This window comes from Pseudopipra pipra, chromosome 1 (genome assembly GCF_036250125.1).
Source record: "Pseudopipra pipra isolate bDixPip1 chromosome 1, bDixPip1.hap1, whole genome shotgun sequence".
Lineage (NCBI taxonomy): Eukaryota > Metazoa > Chordata > Aves > Passeriformes > Pipridae > Pseudopipra > Pseudopipra pipra.
Window position 1 is genome coordinate 154,892,973 of NC_087549.1, and position 17,791 is coordinate 154,910,763.

The window sequence follows — 17,791 nt, forward strand, 5'->3', positions numbered from 1 at the left end:
AATGTCTCAGAACAGGGCTGGGCCCGTCCAGGAGCCTTTGGCAGGAGTGGAACGTGCTTCCTCCTGACACCCAGCTGCTTATTCCCAAGCTCAGAGCAACAGAGGTTTCCACCTCCATAAATGTGAGGAAAACAGGAGAATGGGGTGAAATTGGAGAGCAGAGTTGGTGGTGGGGTCTCCAGGAGGGTGTTTGGGTGGGCCCGGGGCTCACAGCTCTGTGCCCTGCAGAGAACAGGCTGGAGAGGAACAGCGTGGCCGCCTTCCTGCTGCTGGTGAAGAACTTCATCCAGCACCACCCCGTGAACCAGGAGAGCCTGGTGCAGTGCCACGGGCCGGCCATCATTGGGGCACTGCTGCAGAAGGTGGGGGAGCTCCCAAAACTCCGTCCTGTGATCCCCGGCGTGGTTCCCAAGGGGGTGGCAGGAGTACAATGTCCCCTCCCTCCCTCCCGTGGCAGGTCTCCGGCGCTCTGCTGGACATGAGCACGCTGGTGGCCTCGCAGATCCTCATGGAGCAGGTGGCCTCCGAGGGCAGTGGGCTCCTGCTGCACCTCCTGTACCAGCACCTCCTCTTCGACTTCCGCATCTGGAGCAACAGCGACTTCGCCGTGCGCTTAGGTGGGACCGGGGGCTGGGGGTGTCCCCCATCCCCACCCACCCCCAGGCCCCTCACACCTTCTCCCTGCAGGCCACATCCAGTACCTGGCCAACGTGGTCAAGGACCACAAGCAGCGCATCCGTAAGAAGTACGGGGTGCAGTATGTCCTCGACTCCATCCGGACCTACTACGGGTGAGCCGCGGGCGGAGCCGGGACTGCGGAATGCTGGTGTGGTGGTGGGAATGGCGGGCTTCCCCCCTCGGAGCTCCAGTGTGGGACAGACACCATTTTCTAGGGGTAACATCCCCCCTTCTGGTGTGGGAACATTGTGGGGGCAGGATCTTCTGCTCCAAGTGGCCACATCCCATCCCCAACCCTGTGCCTGGCTCCCAAATCCATCCCCAGCATCTCTCCCTCAGCCACCAACAGCGTGGTGGCTTCTGCAACGAGTTGATGCCCTTCTCTTGTTTGCTGTGTTGCTGCATGTCTGTGGTACTGGGGGTGCTCACCCCCTGCAGAGACCCAAAAGCCTGGGGCAGACATTTCCCATGGGCCAGAAGATCCCTGGATGTCCACGTGGGGCTGCCCTGGAGCTCCTCAGGCTTCATGGCGGGATTTGGGACGGTGCTGGTGACGGGTGACAACGTACTGAACATGTCCCCATGTGTCTGTCCATCAGCACCTCCAGGGAGAAGACCACGGCCACAGATGACATCAAGACAGTGCAGACATCCCTCTTCAGCCTGGTGAAGGATTTCTTCTGCCGGAGCTTCTCCGTGGAGGAGATGCAGAGCTTGCTGAGCTACCTGGCTGGGGCCCAGGACGAGCAGCAGGTTCGTCACTGAACCACCCTGCTCCCCAAACTCCTCAGTGTGCTGTGGGCTGGGCTGGCACAAGCCACTGAGGTCATGGTGGGGCACTTGGAGGGCAGTGGACAACCAGCCCCGTGTCCTGCAGGTGTGTGGGGCGCTGGAGGTGATCCACAGCCTGCTGAAGGGCTCACCTGCCCAGGAGCAGCTCTTCGCCTTCCTCTTCGAGCCGGGCCAGGTGGAGGTTCTCTTCTCACTGCTGGTGCAGAAGAAGTTCTCGGATGAAGTGCGGGAGAGGGTCTTCAAGGTAAGGCGGGTCCCCGGCGCCGACCTCTCACCGTCCCCAGTGAGGTGACACCTCTTACTGTCCCTCCAGATCCTCTACAAGATGCTGAAGTACGAGAAAGTCCCTGAGCGCAGCAAGAACCGCCTGAAGCTGAAGGACATTGGGTACCACGGGCTCATCTCCTACCTCAGTGATGTCCCCAGCTCCATGCTGCTCTTCCGCTGCCTCTCCGAGCAGGTCCTCGGGGCAGGTACCGTGTCCCAAAAATATACACTCCAAAACACGTGCCATGGGATCACCGCTGGTGGCTTCCCACGAGGCTCAGCCGGTCTTGGGACTGGGATCTTTGGTGGCTTTTGGGGGCAGCAGGTGTCCCACCACTGTGCTGTCTCTCCTTGCCCACAGACCCTCCCAACTACAAGGACCTGGTGGCCGTGGTTTACCTGTCCCACCGGGCCGAGCTGACCATCCGGCTCGACCTCTGCCGCAAGGTGAGGGGACAGAGGTGTCACCCCGGGGCTGAGCTCCCTGGGCACCCAGCCATGCCCAGACATGGTGGGGACGTGGACATGCATGTGCCAGCATGGAAGTGGTGCAGCCCCAGCACCTCGTGCCGGTGATGGAGGATCTCGGGTGCTCAGGACCAAGGATCCAAGCGTCAACCCACCAGGAGCTGGGGCAGCAGCATCAGGTCTCCTCCCTTTTCCTTCTCCTGCAGCTCTTCCACCTGATCTACGCCCAGCAGGACCTGGTGAGGCAGCTGGCCAGGCTGGCTGGCTGGCAGGACACCCTCACCAAGCTCTACGTCCGGGAGTCCTACGAGTCCCGCCAGCACAGCCTGAGCACCAGCGGGGGCTGCCCGGAGCTGCTCCGCCTCTCCGACCCCCCCGGCAAGGAGGGCACGAGCCCACCGCCAACCGAGCTCCAGGAGCTGGATGTCTTCCTCCCACTGGGATACGAGGCCTCGGACCAGGAGCTCTCCGAGGGCTTCTCTGACCACTCCATCTCCCCGAGCGGCCGCACCAAGTCCTTCCACTCCTACAACTTCAAGTCTTTCGACTCCTCCGACCGGGCCAGTCGCTCGTCCTCCAACCCCGGCGACGGCCCCCCCTTCGACGGCGTCTACCACCCGCTGTCGCCCTTCTCCACCTCCCCCTTTGACCTGGGGCTCGACCTGGCCAGCACCAGCTCCGTGGCCACGGCCGAGAGCGGTGCCCAGACCCCCGGCAGCGGCCCCGGCACCCCGTCCCCCCTGGAGAGCTTCAAGCCCTTCCCGGGAATGCGGGCGCGGAAGAGCTCCAGCCTGTCCAACGTCCTGGACGAGAGCAGCTACCAGGACGTGCTGCCCAGCGACAACGTCTCCAACACCAGCAACCCCCAGGTGAGCCCCAAACCCTCGTACCCACCACCCCGGGGCACTCTGGACACCAAGCTCGCAGTTTGTATGGACAGACTGGGAATGAGAGGCTGGGAAAGGAGTGTTGGGCAAAGGCCCTGAGGGTCCTGGTGGTGCCAGTTGTCCCTGAGCCAGCAGTGCCCTGGCAGCCAGGAGGGACATCCCTGTCCTGGGGGCATCAGGGAGGGGATTGTCCCGTTCTGCTCTGTCCTGGGGCGGCCTCACCTCAACATCGGGGCAATTTGGGGGGACACAATGGAAGGAAGAGCCATTGGAGAGTGTCCAAAGGAGGGAATGAGGATGGGGAAGGGCCTTGATTTGCCCTGTGAGGACACTGAGGGCACTTGGTGTGTTCAGCTGGAGCAGAGGAGACTGAGGGGAGACCTCAGTGCAGTTCCAACATCCTGGGGAGGGACAGAGGAGGGGCAGGGACTGAGCTCTGCTCTGGGGGGACCAGGGACAGCACCCAGGGAATGGCTGGAGCCGTGTCAGGGCAGGGTCAGGTTGGATCTCAGGGAAAGGTTCTTCCCCCAGAGGCTGGTTGGGCGCTGCCCAGGCTCCCCAGGGCAGTGGGCACAGCCCCAAGGCTGCCAGAGCTCCAGGAGGGTTTGGACAACACTCTCAGGCACATGGTGGGATTGTTGGAGCGTCCTGTGCAGGGCCAGGAGTTGGACTGGGTGATCATTGTGGGTCGCTTCCAACTCAGCACATCCTGTGACTCTGTGACTCTCCCTCTCCCGTGGCAGCAAACCCCCGAGGAGGAGCTGTGCAACCTCCTGACCAACATCATCTTCTCGGTGACGTGGCGCGGGGTGGAGGGCTGGGACGACGCGGCCTGGCGGGAGCGGGGCCAGGTCTTCTCGGTGCTCACCAAGCTGGGCTCGGCCTGCGAGCTGGTGCGGCCCCCGGACGAGATCAAGCGCAGGTGAGTCCCGCCCGGCTCCGGGGGGGGATCCCAAGGGAAAAGGCCACCCTGCGGAGCTGTGCTGTCCCCCAGCCTCCTGGAGATGATGCTGGAGTCGGCGCTGACCGACCTGAAGGAGTCGGGGCCGGGGGCCCTGCCCGGCCTCACCCACAACGCCCTCAAGCTGCTCCGGCTGCTCCAGGACTTCCTCTTCTCCGAGGGGCACAACAACCAGGCCCTGTGGAGCGAGAAGGTGGGTGGGAATGAGCAGGCATTCCTGTCCCAAACCTGAGCTCCCGACCCTACTGCTGATGCCCGATCCCTGGTGTTAGACCTGCCCTACCTGCAGCGCTTGAACTTAACCTTAGGATATAACCTGGGCCTTAACCCTGACCTAACCTCAGGAAATAACCTTGGCCTTAATCCTAACCTAACCCCTAATCCCTGATGATAGACCTGAGTCTAAACACAGCCTTATCTGCAGCCTTATCTAACCTTAGGAAATAACCTCGGCCTTAATCAGAAACTGTAAGTCAAAACCTAATCCTAACCTTAGAAATAACCTCAGCCTTAATCCTAAATTTAAATCAAACCCTAACTCTAACCCTAATCCTAGAAAATAGCCTCAACCTTAATCCTAAATTGTAAATCAAACCCCAACCCTAACTTCAGGAAATAACCTCAGCCTTATTCCTACAGTGTAATTCAAAGCCTAATCCTAACCTTAGGAAATAACCTCAACATTAATTCTAAACTATGAATCAACAGTAGATCCTAAACCTTAACCCTACATCCTTGTCACAAACCCCAACCCTTAATCCTAATTTTAACCCTAACCCTACACCCATACTAAAAACCTAAGACATCCTAAATACTGATCTTAAAACTTAACCCTCCTTGTCATAAAGCTCAACCCTAACCCCAGTCCTATACCTCAGCCCTAGTCTCAATCCTCATCCTAAACCTTAACTCTGCATTTTTGTCACAAAGCCCAACCCTTAATCCTGATCTTAACCCTAACCCTACCCCCTTACTATAAGCCTTAGGCCCAGCCTTAAATCACAACCTGTCACGTAACCGTACCTCCTAAATCCTAATCCTTAAACCTTCATCCCCGCCCTAAACCTCACCCCTAAAACCAGTCCTATACCCCAGACCTAATCCCAGTCCTAATCCTTACCCCTAACCCTTCACCCTTACTATAAACCCATTCCCTGAGCCCCAACCTGATGCCCAAACCCAGACTAGTTTGGAACGACCATTATGAGTTGGGTTCTACCCTACTCCAAACCCTAATCCTAAATGCTACCCCCAACCCAAACCCAAAGCCGAGGGGTGCTGGGATCAGCCCTGGGGGCTGGAGAGGGGTGGGATCCGTGCCCAGGCGGGGTCTCGCCGTGTCCCCAGATCTACGAGGGGGTGAACAGCCTGCTGGACAAGCTGGGCGTGTGGTACCACCTGGCCAACGGCACCTCCGACCTCAGGGAGATGGCCCAGGCGGGGCTGCGAGTCCTCGTGGGCTACATCCTGCTGCAGGACCCCCAGGTGGGTCACCCCTCCCTCCCATGGGGCTGCTGCCATCCCAACGTCCCCGTGTCCCCTGTGCCCCCAGCTGGGCTCGTGGTGGGATCCCAGCCCTTGGAATGGCCCCATCCCCATGTCCCATGTGCCTCCAGCTGGGTTTGTGGTGGGACCCCAGCCCTTGGAATGGCCCCATATGATATCCCATGTCCCCCTCATTGGGATCTCAGCCCTTGGAATGGCCCCATATGATATCCCATGTCCCCCTCATTGGGATCTCAGCCCTTGGAATGGCCCCATATGATATCCCATGTCCCCCTCAGTGGGATCCCAACCCTTGGAATGGCCCCATATGACATCCCATGTCCCCCTCAGTGGGATCCCAGCCCTTGGAATGGCCCCATATGATATCCCATGCCCCCCTCAGTGGGATCTCAGCCCTTGGAGTGGCCCCATCCAACGTCCTGTGTCCCCCCATCTCAGCTCATGGTGGGATCCCAGCCCTTGGAATGGCCCCATCCCATATCCCATGGCCCTCCAGCTGGGTTTGTGGTGGGATCCCAGCCCTTGGGGTGGCCCCTTCTGATGTCCTGGTGGAATCCCAACCCTCGAGGTGGCTCCATCCCGGATCCTCCCAGCTGGGCTCATGGTGGGATTCCAGCCCTGAGGGTGGCCCCAGCCAATGTCACCTGTCCCTCCAACTGGCCTTGTGGTGGGATCTCAGCCCTTGAAGTGGCCCCATATGACATCCCACATCCCTCCCAGTGGGATCCCAGCCCTTGGAGTGGCCCCATATGACATCCCACATCCCTCCCAGTGGGATCCCAGCCCTTGGAGTGGCCCCATATGACATCCCACATCCCTCCCAGTGGGATCCCAGCCCTTGGAGTGGCCCCACCCCGTGTCCATGTCCCCCCAGCTGCACTCCCTGGCCTACGTGAAGCTGCACAGCCTCCTGCAGACGTCCTCAGCTCCCAGGAAGGACGAGGCCTGTTACCTCCTGGGGAAGCTGGAGACCCCCCTGCGGCGCTCGCTGGAGGCCAAGTCGGAGACGTTCTCCTGGCTGGTGCCCATCATCCGCACGCTCATGGACCAGTGCTACGAGACCCTGCAGCTGCAGCTCTTCCTGCCCTCCCTGCCCCCCACCAACGGCAGCCCCACCTTCTACGAGGACTTCCAGCTCTTCTGCACCACCCCGGAGTGGAGGGGCTTCATCGAGAAGCACGTGGGTGTCATCGCTGGGGGAACACCCGGGTGATGGGGGGCGGGTGTGAAGCCCTTGGAAACATCTCTTCCCTCCTCCTGGTTTCCCCAGGTGCAGCCCACCATGGCCCAGTTTGAGATGGACACCTTTGCCAGGAGCCACGACCACATGTCCAACTTCTGGAACGCCTGTTACGATGCCATGATGAGCAGCGCCCAGCGGCGGGAGCAGGAGAAGGCGGCCAGCCGCAAGATGTTCCAGGTCCTGCCTGCTCCTCACCCCTGGGATGTCACCTGGGGGTGTGCTCCTCACCCCTGGGATGTCACCTGGGGGTGTGCTCCTCACCCCTGGGATGTCACCTGGGGGTGTGCTCCTCATCCCTGGGATGTCACCTGGGGGTGTGCTCCTCACCCCTGGGATGTCACCCTGCAAGTGTGCTCCTCATTTTGGGGATGTGGTCCTCACCCCAAGGATATCATCCAGGGAATGTGGTCCTCACCTTGGGGACATGTTCCTCATCCTGGAGACATGCTCCTCATCCTGGGGACGTGCTCCTCACCCCTGGGATGTCACCCTGGGGGTGTGCTCCTCACCCCTGGGATGTCACCCTTGGGGTATGCTCCTCATCCTGGGGACGTGCTCCTCACCCCTGGGATGTCACCCTGGGGATGTGCTCCTCATCCCTAGGATGTCACCCTTGGGGTGTGCTCCTCACCCCTGGGATGTCACCCTTGGGGTATGCTCCTCACCCTGGGGACGTGCTCCTCGCCCCAAGGATATCATCCAGAGATTGTGCTCCTCACCCTGGGACATGCTCCTCATCCTGGGGATGTGCTCCTCACCCCTGGGATGTCACCCAGGGGGATGTGCTCCTTGTCCTGGGGACGTGCTCGTCATCCCAGGAACTTTATTCCTGGGACATCATCCCCGTGATGGGCTTCTATCCCCAAGCACATCATCCCGGGGTCATTCTCCCCACCCTGGGGATGTCCCCCATGAACACACTCCTCACTTCAGGGTTGTCCCCAAGCCCCAGCCCTGCTGTCCCTTCACTCTGGTGCTGCCTTGGCAGGAGCTGGTGCTGGAGCCGGTGGCCAAGCGCTCCAAGGCGGAGAACGCCCGGCACAGCAACGTCCTCAAGCAGGCCAACAACCACCAGAGCACGGTGCTGAAGCAGTGGAGGTCCCTGTGCCGCCTGCTCACCTCGCCCCGCTCCGCCTGGGCCGACCGGTGAGCGCCCGCCCCATTCCTGGGCAGGGGGGGCACAGCCGGGGGTCCCTGGAGTGCCTGAGCCCCCCCCGTGCCCCCCAGGAACCCGCCGGAGGTTCGCTGGAAGCTGTCAAGCGCCGAGACCTACTCAAGGATGAGGCTGAAGCTGGTACCCAACCTCAATTTCGACCAGCACTTGGAGGCCAGCGCCCTGCGGGACAACCTGGGTGAGGCTGGTGGCACCGGGGCACCCGGGGGACCCAGGGGCATAGAGATGGGCTGGGAGCTGTCATGGACAGCCTGAAATTTGGGGGCCCTTCTCAGGACTTGTCCCCCAGCTCCGGGAGCACCTGCTGACCCCCCTCCTCATTTCAGGAGCCGAGCACCTCCAAACCCCCACTGAGCCCCTCCCGCTCGCCATGGCCAAGGAGGCCAAGGTGAGCGAGCTGGAGGACGACCAGCTGGCCGAGGAGGACCTGCCCGTGCTGGACACGCAGTGAGTGCCCTCATCCCTCCTACAGCACCGGCTCGCCTGGGCTGGGGGTGTCTCTGGGGTGTCCTCACCCCACTGTGCCCCCCAGGGCCGAGCCCAAGGAGCAGAGCCAGCGGGAGAAGCTGGTGGTGTCGGAGGACTGCGAGCTCATCACCACGGTGGCCGTGGTGCCCGGGCGCCTGGAGGTGACCACCCAGCACGTCTACTTCTATGATGGCAGCAGCGACAAGGAGGAGACGGAGGGAGGTAACGGCGTGTGAGCCCTGAGGGGGGTGAGGACCCCTCACTCCACACATCTCCCTCAGAACCCATCACCCACGCTGGGGGTGGGGGTGGGTTTCTCCCAGCCCCATCTCTGCCCACACATCTGCCCCAGAACCCATCACCCACGGTTGGTTTGGGGGTGAGCTTCTCCCAGCCCCATCCCTGCCTTGGGAATGGGGGCCTGGGTGGATGGTGATCCCTGTGGGACTCCGTGCCCCCCATCTTGGCAGGGATTGGCTACGACTTCAAGCGCCCGCTGTCCCACCTGCGCGAGGTCCACCTGCGCCGCTACAACCTGCGCCGCTCCGCCCTCGAGCTCTTCTTCATCGACCAGGCCAACTACTTCCTCAACTTCAGAAAGAAGGTGGAACACCCTTATCCTACCCCCAAGCCCCTCCCAGGGCCACGGCACTGCCCGAGCTCCGGTCACTCCGTGTCCTCTCCCCGTCCCTCCAGGTGAGGAACAAGGTGTACTCCTGCATCCTCGGCCTGCGGCCCCCCAACCAGATCTACTTCGGCAGCCGCTCGCCCCAGGAGCTGCTCAAAGCCTCGGGGCTCACACAGGTACTGGCCTCTCCGTGCCCATCCCCATCCCATATGGTTGGAATTCCCAGATGGGAAAGGGGAGCGTGACAGCGTGGGATAGGAATGCTCATGGGATCAGGGATGGCTGTGGGTTGGAGATGACTCTGGGACTAGGGATGGCTCAGGGACCAGGGATGGCTCTGGGACCAGGGATGGCTCTGGGACTGGGACAGCTGTGGCACCAGGGATGGCCATAGGATGGGGATGGCCATGGGACCAGGGATGGATGTGGGACCAGGGTGGCCATGGAAGGGGCATGGCCATGGGACCAGGGATGGCCATGGGACCAGGGATGGATGTGGGACCAGGGTGGCCATGGAATGGGCATGGCCATGGGACCAGGGGTGGCCATGGAACCAGGGATGGCTGTGGGGTGGATACAGCCGTGGGACCGGGGACAGCCGTGGGACTGGGGCGGCCATGGGATTAGGGACAGCTGTGGTACCAGAGGTGGTCCACGGCCATGGGACTGGGGACAGCCGAGAGACCAGAGGCGTTCTGGGACCGGTGATGGCCATGGGATGGGCCCTGCCATGTGGTGGGGTGTCTGCCCTGTCTCCTGCCCCTCCCAAGCCCATCTCACCCCCATCCCCTCGCTCCAGAAATGGGTCCTGCGGGAGATCTCCAACTTCGAGTACCTCATGCAGCTGAACACGATCGCGGGGCGCACCTACAACGACCTGTCCCAGTACCCCGTGGTGAGCCCCGTGTCCCTCCCGTGCCCCCACAGCCAGCCCGTGCCCCCCCCAGCCTCACCCACCTCCTGCTCCCCCCCAGTTCCCCTGGATCCTGCGGGATTACGTCTCGGAGACCCTGGACCTCTCCAACCCGGCCGTGTTCCGGGACCTGTCCAAGCCCATCGGGGTGGCCAACGAGCGGCACGCCCGGGACGTGAAGGAGAAGTGAGTGCCCCAGAAATAAAGGCCGGGGGATGCGAGGAGTGCCTGGCTGGCTCACGGCAGACCCCGTCCCACCTCACCTCCAGGTACGAGAGCTTCGAGGACCCCACGGGCACCGTGGACAAGTTCCACTACGGCACCCACTACTCCAACGCGGCCGGAGTGATGCACTACCTGATCCGCACCGAGCCCTTCACCACCCTCCACATCCAGCTGCAGAGCGGCAGGTGGGCACCCGCAGGGCGGGCACCGAGGAGGGGACATCGAGGGGACAAACAGCCCCCAACCAGCTGTCCCCTGCCTCCAGGTTTGACTGCTCGGACCGGCAGTTCCACTCGGTGCCGGCGGCGTGGCAGGCGCGCATGGAGAACCCCGTGGATGTCAAGGAGCTCATCCCCGAGTTCTTCTACTTCCCGGAGTTCCTGGAGAACCAGAACGGTAAGAGGTGACCATCCCCACCCGTGGGAGCACTTGGGGGATCTGTGTCCCTCACTGAACTGAGGTTCTTGTGAAGAGATCCCTGAATGACCAGCGTTTAATAATTAATAAATACATAAAATATATATAAATATATATAAATATATATAAATATATATAAATATATATAAATATATATAAATATATAAAAATATATAAAAGTATATAAAAATATGTATAAATATATATATATATAAATATATAAATATGTAAAATATATATATAAATATATAAGATATATATAATGTATTATTATTTATTATATATCATTTACTAATATATTGCTGTTATATATTATATATTATTATATATCATATATTATACAATATATCATATTATACAATATATTACTATATAATATATAATATATCACAATATATTATTCTATTACTCTATAATATTATTTATTATATATCATTTACTAATATAATATATTGCCATGTTAGATATTATATATTATTATATGATATATCATATATTATACAATATATTATTATATATTGTATAATATATCACAATATATTATTCCATTACTGTGATGTAATACTATATATTGTGTATTAGTATTTTATTATATTTTTATATTAATAAATTATTATTTATTACTCTAGGGTTTATTTCAGAACAATTTGGTTGCAATGAAAAGCAGAGATGGAGCCCATTTGTGTTATTATTATCTGTAGAAATATAGGAATATAAAAGTATAAAATTCTCACTTAAGAAAATGTGTAAGGGAAAAGAAAGAAAGAGAAGGAAAGGATCCAGGTAGAAAGTTCTCACCACTCATGGATCCAGTGACAAGAGTTGATTGTTGCCAGGTCCATGTTGAAGTGATGGTTTGGTCTTGATCTGTCTGGGGTGGGGGAAGCCCCCAAAGCACAAAGTTCAGGGGATTAAAATATGTTCAGGTGGGAACACCCCAGAAATGACTCTGGGGGCACTTCAGGGGTCTTGGATGGTTTATGACCCTTCTAAGACATGAGCAGCATAGTTGGGCCAGTTGTGCCCCATCAGAAGGGATGGAAACCTTCAGCCCCACCTGGGAATGTCCCCCCTGGCAGGGGAGTGTCACCCCTGAGCCAGCTGTGTGAGGGAGGACATGGGCAGGACAGAAACCATCATCCCACCTGGATTGCTTCTTGTCAGCCTCTGCCCTTCTCTGGCTCAAAACCAGCTCGTGGGTGAACAAAGGTTGATTTGTCGTGGTCGCCTTCTGAAGGTGGAGATGGGGAAGGGGATGGAGACGGAGAATAAAGGAAGAGGATAGAAGTGGAGAGGGAGATGGAGACGAGGAAGGGCTGTTTTTGCAAATAGCTGATGATCTGAGCCACCAACCATCCACATCCCAGTCTCTCACACTCCCCCCTGCCCACAGGCTTCGACCTGGGCTGTCTCCAGCTCTCCAACGAGAAGGTGGGCGACGTGGTGCTGCCGCGGTGGGCGCGGTCCCGCGAGGACTTCATCCACCAGCACCGCAAAGCCCTGGTGAGACGGGGGAGCTCATCCCCGGGGGGTATCCCAGGGGGATGGGGAGCGTTCCCAACCCCCCTTGATGCCCCCCCCTTGGCCAGGAGTCAGAGTATGTCTCAGCCCACCTCCACGAGTGGATCGACCTCATCTTCGGGTACAAGCAGCGAGGCCCGGCCGCCGTGGAGGCCCTCAATGTCTTCTACTACTGCACCTACGAGGGTGAGCCGTAGGGAAGGGAGCTGGGGGGCACCTCCTGGGCCAGAGGCACCTCCCAGGTGGCCCTCCCGTGACCGTCCCCATCCCCAGGGGCCGTGGACCTGGACGCCATCGCCGACGAGACGCAGCGGAAGGCCCTGGAGGGCATCATCAGCAACTTCGGGCAGACGCCCTGCCAGCTGCTCAAGGTAGCTCAGACCCCCCCCACCCCCAAAACCAGCCCCTTTCGGGGGGTCACCCCCCTGCTGATGCGTCCCCTCGCCCCCCCAGGAGCCCCACCCCGCCCGGCTGTCGGCAGAGAGCGCTGCCCAGAGGCTGGCCCGCCTCGACACCCGCTCCCCCAACGTCTTCGAGCACCTGGACCAGCTCAAATCCTTCTTTGTGGAGGTGAGGGCGACCCCGGGGGGTCCCTGGGCAGGACTGGGAGGGGTGGGCGTGGCCAGGAAGGTGCCCACTGGCTGCTGTGTCCCCCCCAGGGCATCAGTGACGGGGTGGCCCTGGTGCAGGCCGTGGTCCCCAAGAACCAGGCGCATTCCTTCATCACTCAGGGATCCCCCGACGTCCTGGTGAGCACGGGAAAACTGGGGCACTGTGGGGGGGTTCTGCTGCTCCAGAGGGGTCCAGGACCCAAGCAGGAGGGCTGTGGTGGTGGGAATGGTGTCACCTCCCCCTCTGCCTCTGCCCAGGTCACCGTGAGCGCCAACGGCTTGTTGGGGACCCACAACTGGCTGCCCTACGACAAGAACATCTCCAACTACTTCAGCTTCACCAAAGACCCCACCGTGTCCAACGCCAAGTGAGTCACCTGGGCCCACTCAGCAGTCCCCAGGGATGGTCCCTGGGGGTGCCACCGGTCCAGCAGCTCATCCCTCCCCCTCAGGACGCAGCGGTTCCTGCAGGGCCCCTTCGCCCCCGGCGCGGATCTCAGCTCCCGCACGCTGGCCGTGTCTCCCGACGGGAAGCTGCTCTTCAGCGGGGGACACTGGGACAACAGCCTGAGGGTCACCTCACTGGCCAAGGGCAAGGTGGTGGGGCACATCACCCGCCACATAGGTACGGCCTCCTCCCCGGAGGGTGGGGATGGTGAGGGTCTGTGACGCCCTGAGGGGGTTGTAGGGGCCGTGGCGGGAGAAGGGGACACGTGAGGGGCATCTCCCAGTGTCCATCTTCTGGGGATGGTCCGGGTTCCATCTCAGAGCTGGGGTGGAACGGGGTCAGCAGCATCTCCACATCCCAAAACACGTCTTGGAGTGCTGTTGGCAGCAATTCCACACTCCAGAACGCACCTGGGAGTGGGGTAGAAGCTATTCCTCGCTCCAAAACACATCCTGGAGCGGGGTGAGGATTAGCAGCATCTCCACACCCAAAAACACATCTTGGAGTGGGGTAGCAGCAATTCCATATCCCAAAATATGTCTTGGAGTGGGATTGGCAGCAATTCCACACCCCAAAGCACATCTTGGAATGGGGTTGGCAGCAATTCCACACCCTAAAACACCTCTTGGAGGGGGGTGAGGATTAGCAGATTCTCCACACCCCAAAACACCTCTTGGAATGGGGTAGCAGCAATTCCACATCCCAAAACACATCTTGGAATGGGGGATAGCAGTGATTCCACATCCCAAAACACCTCTTGGAATGGGGGATAGCAGCAATTCCATATCCCAAAACACATCTTGGAATGGGGTTGCAGCAATTCCATATCCCAAAACACCTCTTGGAATGGGGGTAGCAGCAATTCCACATCCCAAAACACATCGTGGTGCCATCCCATGGAGTCAGGGGGTGTGGTGCCATCCCATGGAGTCAGGATGCCGAGTGCAGTGGGATGGGAGCTCATGGTGTCCCTCTGCCTGTCCCAGATGTTGTCACCTGCCTGGCTCTCGACCTCTGCGGCATCTACCTCATCTCTGGATCCCGGGACACCACCTGCATGGTGTGGCAGGTCCTGCAGCAGGTCAGGGGTTATCCAGGGGGGAGCTCATGGTGGGCACCGCCAGCAGGTCACTGATGTCCGTGTCTCCTACGCCAGGGTGGGTTTTCCAGCGGCTTGGCTCCCAAACCTGTGCAGGTCCTGTACGGCCACGACGCCGAGGTGACGTGCGTGGCCATCAGCACCGAGCTGGACATGGCGGTGTCGGGCTCCAAGGTGAGCTGGGGGTCACCCAGGGGGGTGTTACACCCGGGGTTTAGGGGAAGATTGATTGAGAAACATCCAAATCCTTGGGAGGTTGAATAACTTGAACACTGAGGTAGAAGAAGGTACTTGGCAAACTTGAAAACGACATCCAAAGTGAGACACTAAACCAAGTTTAACTTAGCGAAGTCAAGCCTGGCCGACTTCAGCTTATCCAGGCAAAACAAGGTACTTCCTAAGGCTTTGGCTGAAAGCTTTGAAGTCTGTCTGATGATATATTTTGAGAAGAAGAAGGGGGGAGAAGAAAGAGAGAGATAAAGAGGAAGGAAAAGGAGAGAGAAAAGTAAATAGTCCCCACCCGTGGATCCAGCCATGAGACCTTAGTGTTGCAGTTTTGGTGCCAAACTAATGGTTTGGTCTTGATCCACCAGGGGTGGGGGAAGCCCCCAAAACACAAAGTTCAGTGAGTTAAAATATGCTCAGGTTGAGGTGGGAACACCCAGGTTCCTCCCCTGGGTGGGGGGTTTCACACTGTGTGATGTGACATTGTGGATCACGGGGCACTTCGGGGGGCTTTGGTGGTTTATGACCCTTCTAAGACATGAGCAGCATAGTTGGGCCAGTTGTGCCCCATCAGAAGGGATGGAAACCTTCAGCCCCACCTGGGAATGTCCCCCCTGGCAGGGGAGTGTCACCCCTGAGCCAGCTGTGTGAGGGAGGACATGGGCAGGACAGAAACCATCATCCCACCAGGATTGCTTCTTGTCAGGCTCTGCCCTTCTCTGGCTCAAAACCAGCTCGTGGGTGAACAAAGGTTGATTTGTCGTGGTCGCCTTCTGAAGGTGGAGATGGGGATGGAGGTGAAGGTGGAGATGAGGAAAGGGATGGAGATAGAGAATAAAGAAGGGGATTGAAGTGGAGATGGGAAAGGGGATGGAGGTGGAGATGGAGAATAAGGAAGGGGATGGAAGTGGATAGGGAGGGGGATGGAGGTGGAGATGGAGATGGGGAAGGGCTGGTTTTCAAACGGCCAATTGTCTGAGCCACCAGCCATTGGCACTCCAGCCTCTCCCAGGTGGGGCAGTGCAGCCATCACTGTCACCGTGGTCAGGCCGTGTCCCCTCCCTCCCGCAGGACGGCACCATCATCACGCACACCGTGCGCCGGGGGCTCTTCATCCGCTCGCTGCGGCCGCCGGGCGAGAGCTGCGTCCCCGCCGTGCTGTCCCAGCTGGCCGTGGGCCCCGAGGGGCAGGTGGTGGCCCAGAGCACTGCGAGCCAGCGGCCCTGCCTGAAGGTACGGCCCGGGCTCCCCGGGGCCCCCTCCCCGTGCCCAGCGGCGCGTGCTCCCCGCCCTCTGCCCTCTTCCAGGACAGGTTTGCGCTCCACCTGTACTCCGTGAACGGGAAGCTCCTGGCGTCCGTGCCCCTGGAGCAGGAGGTGACGGCCATGTGCCTCACCGAGGACTTCGTGGTGCTGGGGACCACCCAGTGCGGGCTGGAGATCCGGGAGCTCCAGAGGTACCGGGACAGCGGGGAGGGGGAGGGCCTGGAAGGGGGTGGGGATGGAGGTGGGGATGGAGAAAAGGATGGGGACAGAGAAGAGGTTGGGGACAGAGAAGTGGATGAGGATCTGGAAGAGGATGGGGATGGAGAAGAGGATGTGGGTGGAGAAGAGGATGAGGATCTGGAAGGGGATAGGGATGGAGAAGAGGACTGGGATGGGGATGGAGAGTAAGATGAGGATCTGAAAGGGAATGGGGATGAGGATGGAGAAGAGGATGTGGGTGGAGACAAGGATGAGGATCTGGAAGGGGATAGGGATGGAGAATAGAATGAGATTCTGGAAGGGAATGGGGTTGGAGAAGAGGAGTGGGATGGGGATGGAGAGTAAGATGAGGTTCTGGAAGGGAATGGGGATGAGGATGGAGAAGAGGATGTGGGTGGAGAAAGGTATGTGGATGGAGAAGTGGATGAGGATCTGGAAGAGGATGGGGATGGAGAAGAGGAGGGGAGGGTTCCTCCTTTGTCCCTCCCCCTCGGGGTGCCCGGGGGTCCCATCCCACCCTCGTCTCTGCAGCCTCAGGGCGGCCGTGCCCCCCGTGCCCATGAGGGTGCCCGTGCACAGCGTGTCCGTCACCAAGGAGAAGAGTCACATCCTGGTGGGGCTGGAGGATGGAAAACTCATCGTGGTGGGCGCTGGGCAGCCCGCTGAGGTGAGCGGGACCCCACAGGGGAGGGGGAGGAGGGGTCTCAGTGTCCATGGGGTGCTCCTGGGCTGAGGAACTCAACGTGGCCTCTCCAGAGCTGAGGGGGACCGGGGTGGGGAGGGGAAAGAGATGTGGGATTGGGATAGGGATGGAGTGGGGTGGGGATGAGATGGGGAGGGAGACTGGGAAGGGAATGAAGGTGGAAATGAGGGTGAAGATGGAGATGGAGGTGGGATGGAAATGAAGGTGGGGATGGAGGTGGGCATGGAGATGGGGATGGAGGTGGAGATGGGAAAGGGGATGGACATGGACATGGAGATGGGGATGGAGGTGGAGATGGGAAAGGGGATGGAGGTGAAGGTGGAGATGGAGACAGGGAAAGGGATGATGACGGAGTTGAAGGTGGAGATGGAGGTAGACATGGAGATGGAGATAGGGAAGGGAAAAGAGGTAGAGATGGAGGCGAAAGTGGAGATAGGGAAGGGGATGGAGATAAAGAATAAGGAAGGGGATGGAAGTGGAGATGGAGAACAAGGAAGGGGATGGAGACGGAGAACAAGGAAGGGGATGGAGATGGAGAACAAGGAAGGGGATGGAGATGGAGAACAAGGAAGGGGATGGAGACGGAGAACAAGGAAGGGGATGGAGATGGAGAACAAGGAAGGGGATGGAGATGGAGATAGGGAAGGGGTGATGGGTGGATGGCGATGAGGGGGTTGGGAAAAGGATGCAGGTGTGGAAGGGGAAGGGGACAGTGATGGGAGAAGGGATGGGGTTTTGGAAGGGGAAGGGGGTGAGTGTGAGTGGAGCAAAGGCTGGGTTTGGAAGGGGATGGGAGTGGTGGGTGTTCGGAACAGGATGGGGATGGAGGAGTTGATGAGGATGGGGTTGGAGAAGCAGATAGATGTCTGGGAGGTGAGGGGGATGAGCACCTGGAAGAGAATGGGGATGGAGAAGGGGATGGGAATGAGGATGGAGAACAGGATGAAGATGGAGACGAAGAAGAGGATGGGGATGGAGAACTGGATGATGATCTGGAAGGGGGTGGGGATGAAGAAGGGGATGAAGATGAGGATGGATGAAGGATTTAGGGATGGGAAAGGGGTCAGAGCACG

General features: G+C 58.9%; 1 protein-coding gene across 1 annotated transcript in view; it reads left to right on the plus strand.

Annotated features, from left to right (window-relative positions):
• Window positions 1-17,791, plus strand: part of NBEAL2 (neurobeachin like 2) — a 43,384-nt gene that overhangs the window by 24,846 nt on the left and 747 nt on the right. The window contains 37 exon segments of the mRNA XM_064640042.1: window positions 229-362; window positions 458-617; window positions 688-790; window positions 1,278-1,431; window positions 1,556-1,714; window positions 1,784-1,943; window positions 2,099-2,184; window positions 2,412-2,506; window positions 2,655-2,803; window positions 2,806-3,074; window positions 3,836-4,014; window positions 4,087-4,246; window positions 5,401-5,538; window positions 6,434-6,739; window positions 6,830-6,979; window positions 7,791-7,948; window positions 8,030-8,154; window positions 8,303-8,423; window positions 8,509-8,666; window positions 8,915-9,048; window positions 9,141-9,248; window positions 9,872-9,967; window positions 10,047-10,171; window positions 10,255-10,395; window positions 10,476-10,606; window positions 12,021-12,130; window positions 12,217-12,334; window positions 12,422-12,519; window positions 12,602-12,718; window positions 12,808-12,897; window positions 13,018-13,127; window positions 13,212-13,384; window positions 14,194-14,288; window positions 14,364-14,480; window positions 15,603-15,764; window positions 15,839-15,987; window positions 16,547-16,682. Coding sequence (XP_064496112.1) covers window positions 229-362; window positions 458-617; window positions 688-790; window positions 1,278-1,431; window positions 1,556-1,714; window positions 1,784-1,943; window positions 2,099-2,184; window positions 2,412-2,506; window positions 2,655-2,803; window positions 2,806-3,074; window positions 3,836-4,014; window positions 4,087-4,246; window positions 5,401-5,538; window positions 6,434-6,739; window positions 6,830-6,979; window positions 7,791-7,948; window positions 8,030-8,154; window positions 8,303-8,423; window positions 8,509-8,666; window positions 8,915-9,048; window positions 9,141-9,248; window positions 9,872-9,967; window positions 10,047-10,171; window positions 10,255-10,395; window positions 10,476-10,606; window positions 12,021-12,130; window positions 12,217-12,334; window positions 12,422-12,519; window positions 12,602-12,718; window positions 12,808-12,897; window positions 13,018-13,127; window positions 13,212-13,384; window positions 14,194-14,288; window positions 14,364-14,480; window positions 15,603-15,764; window positions 15,839-15,987; window positions 16,547-16,682 — 5,174 coding nt within the window.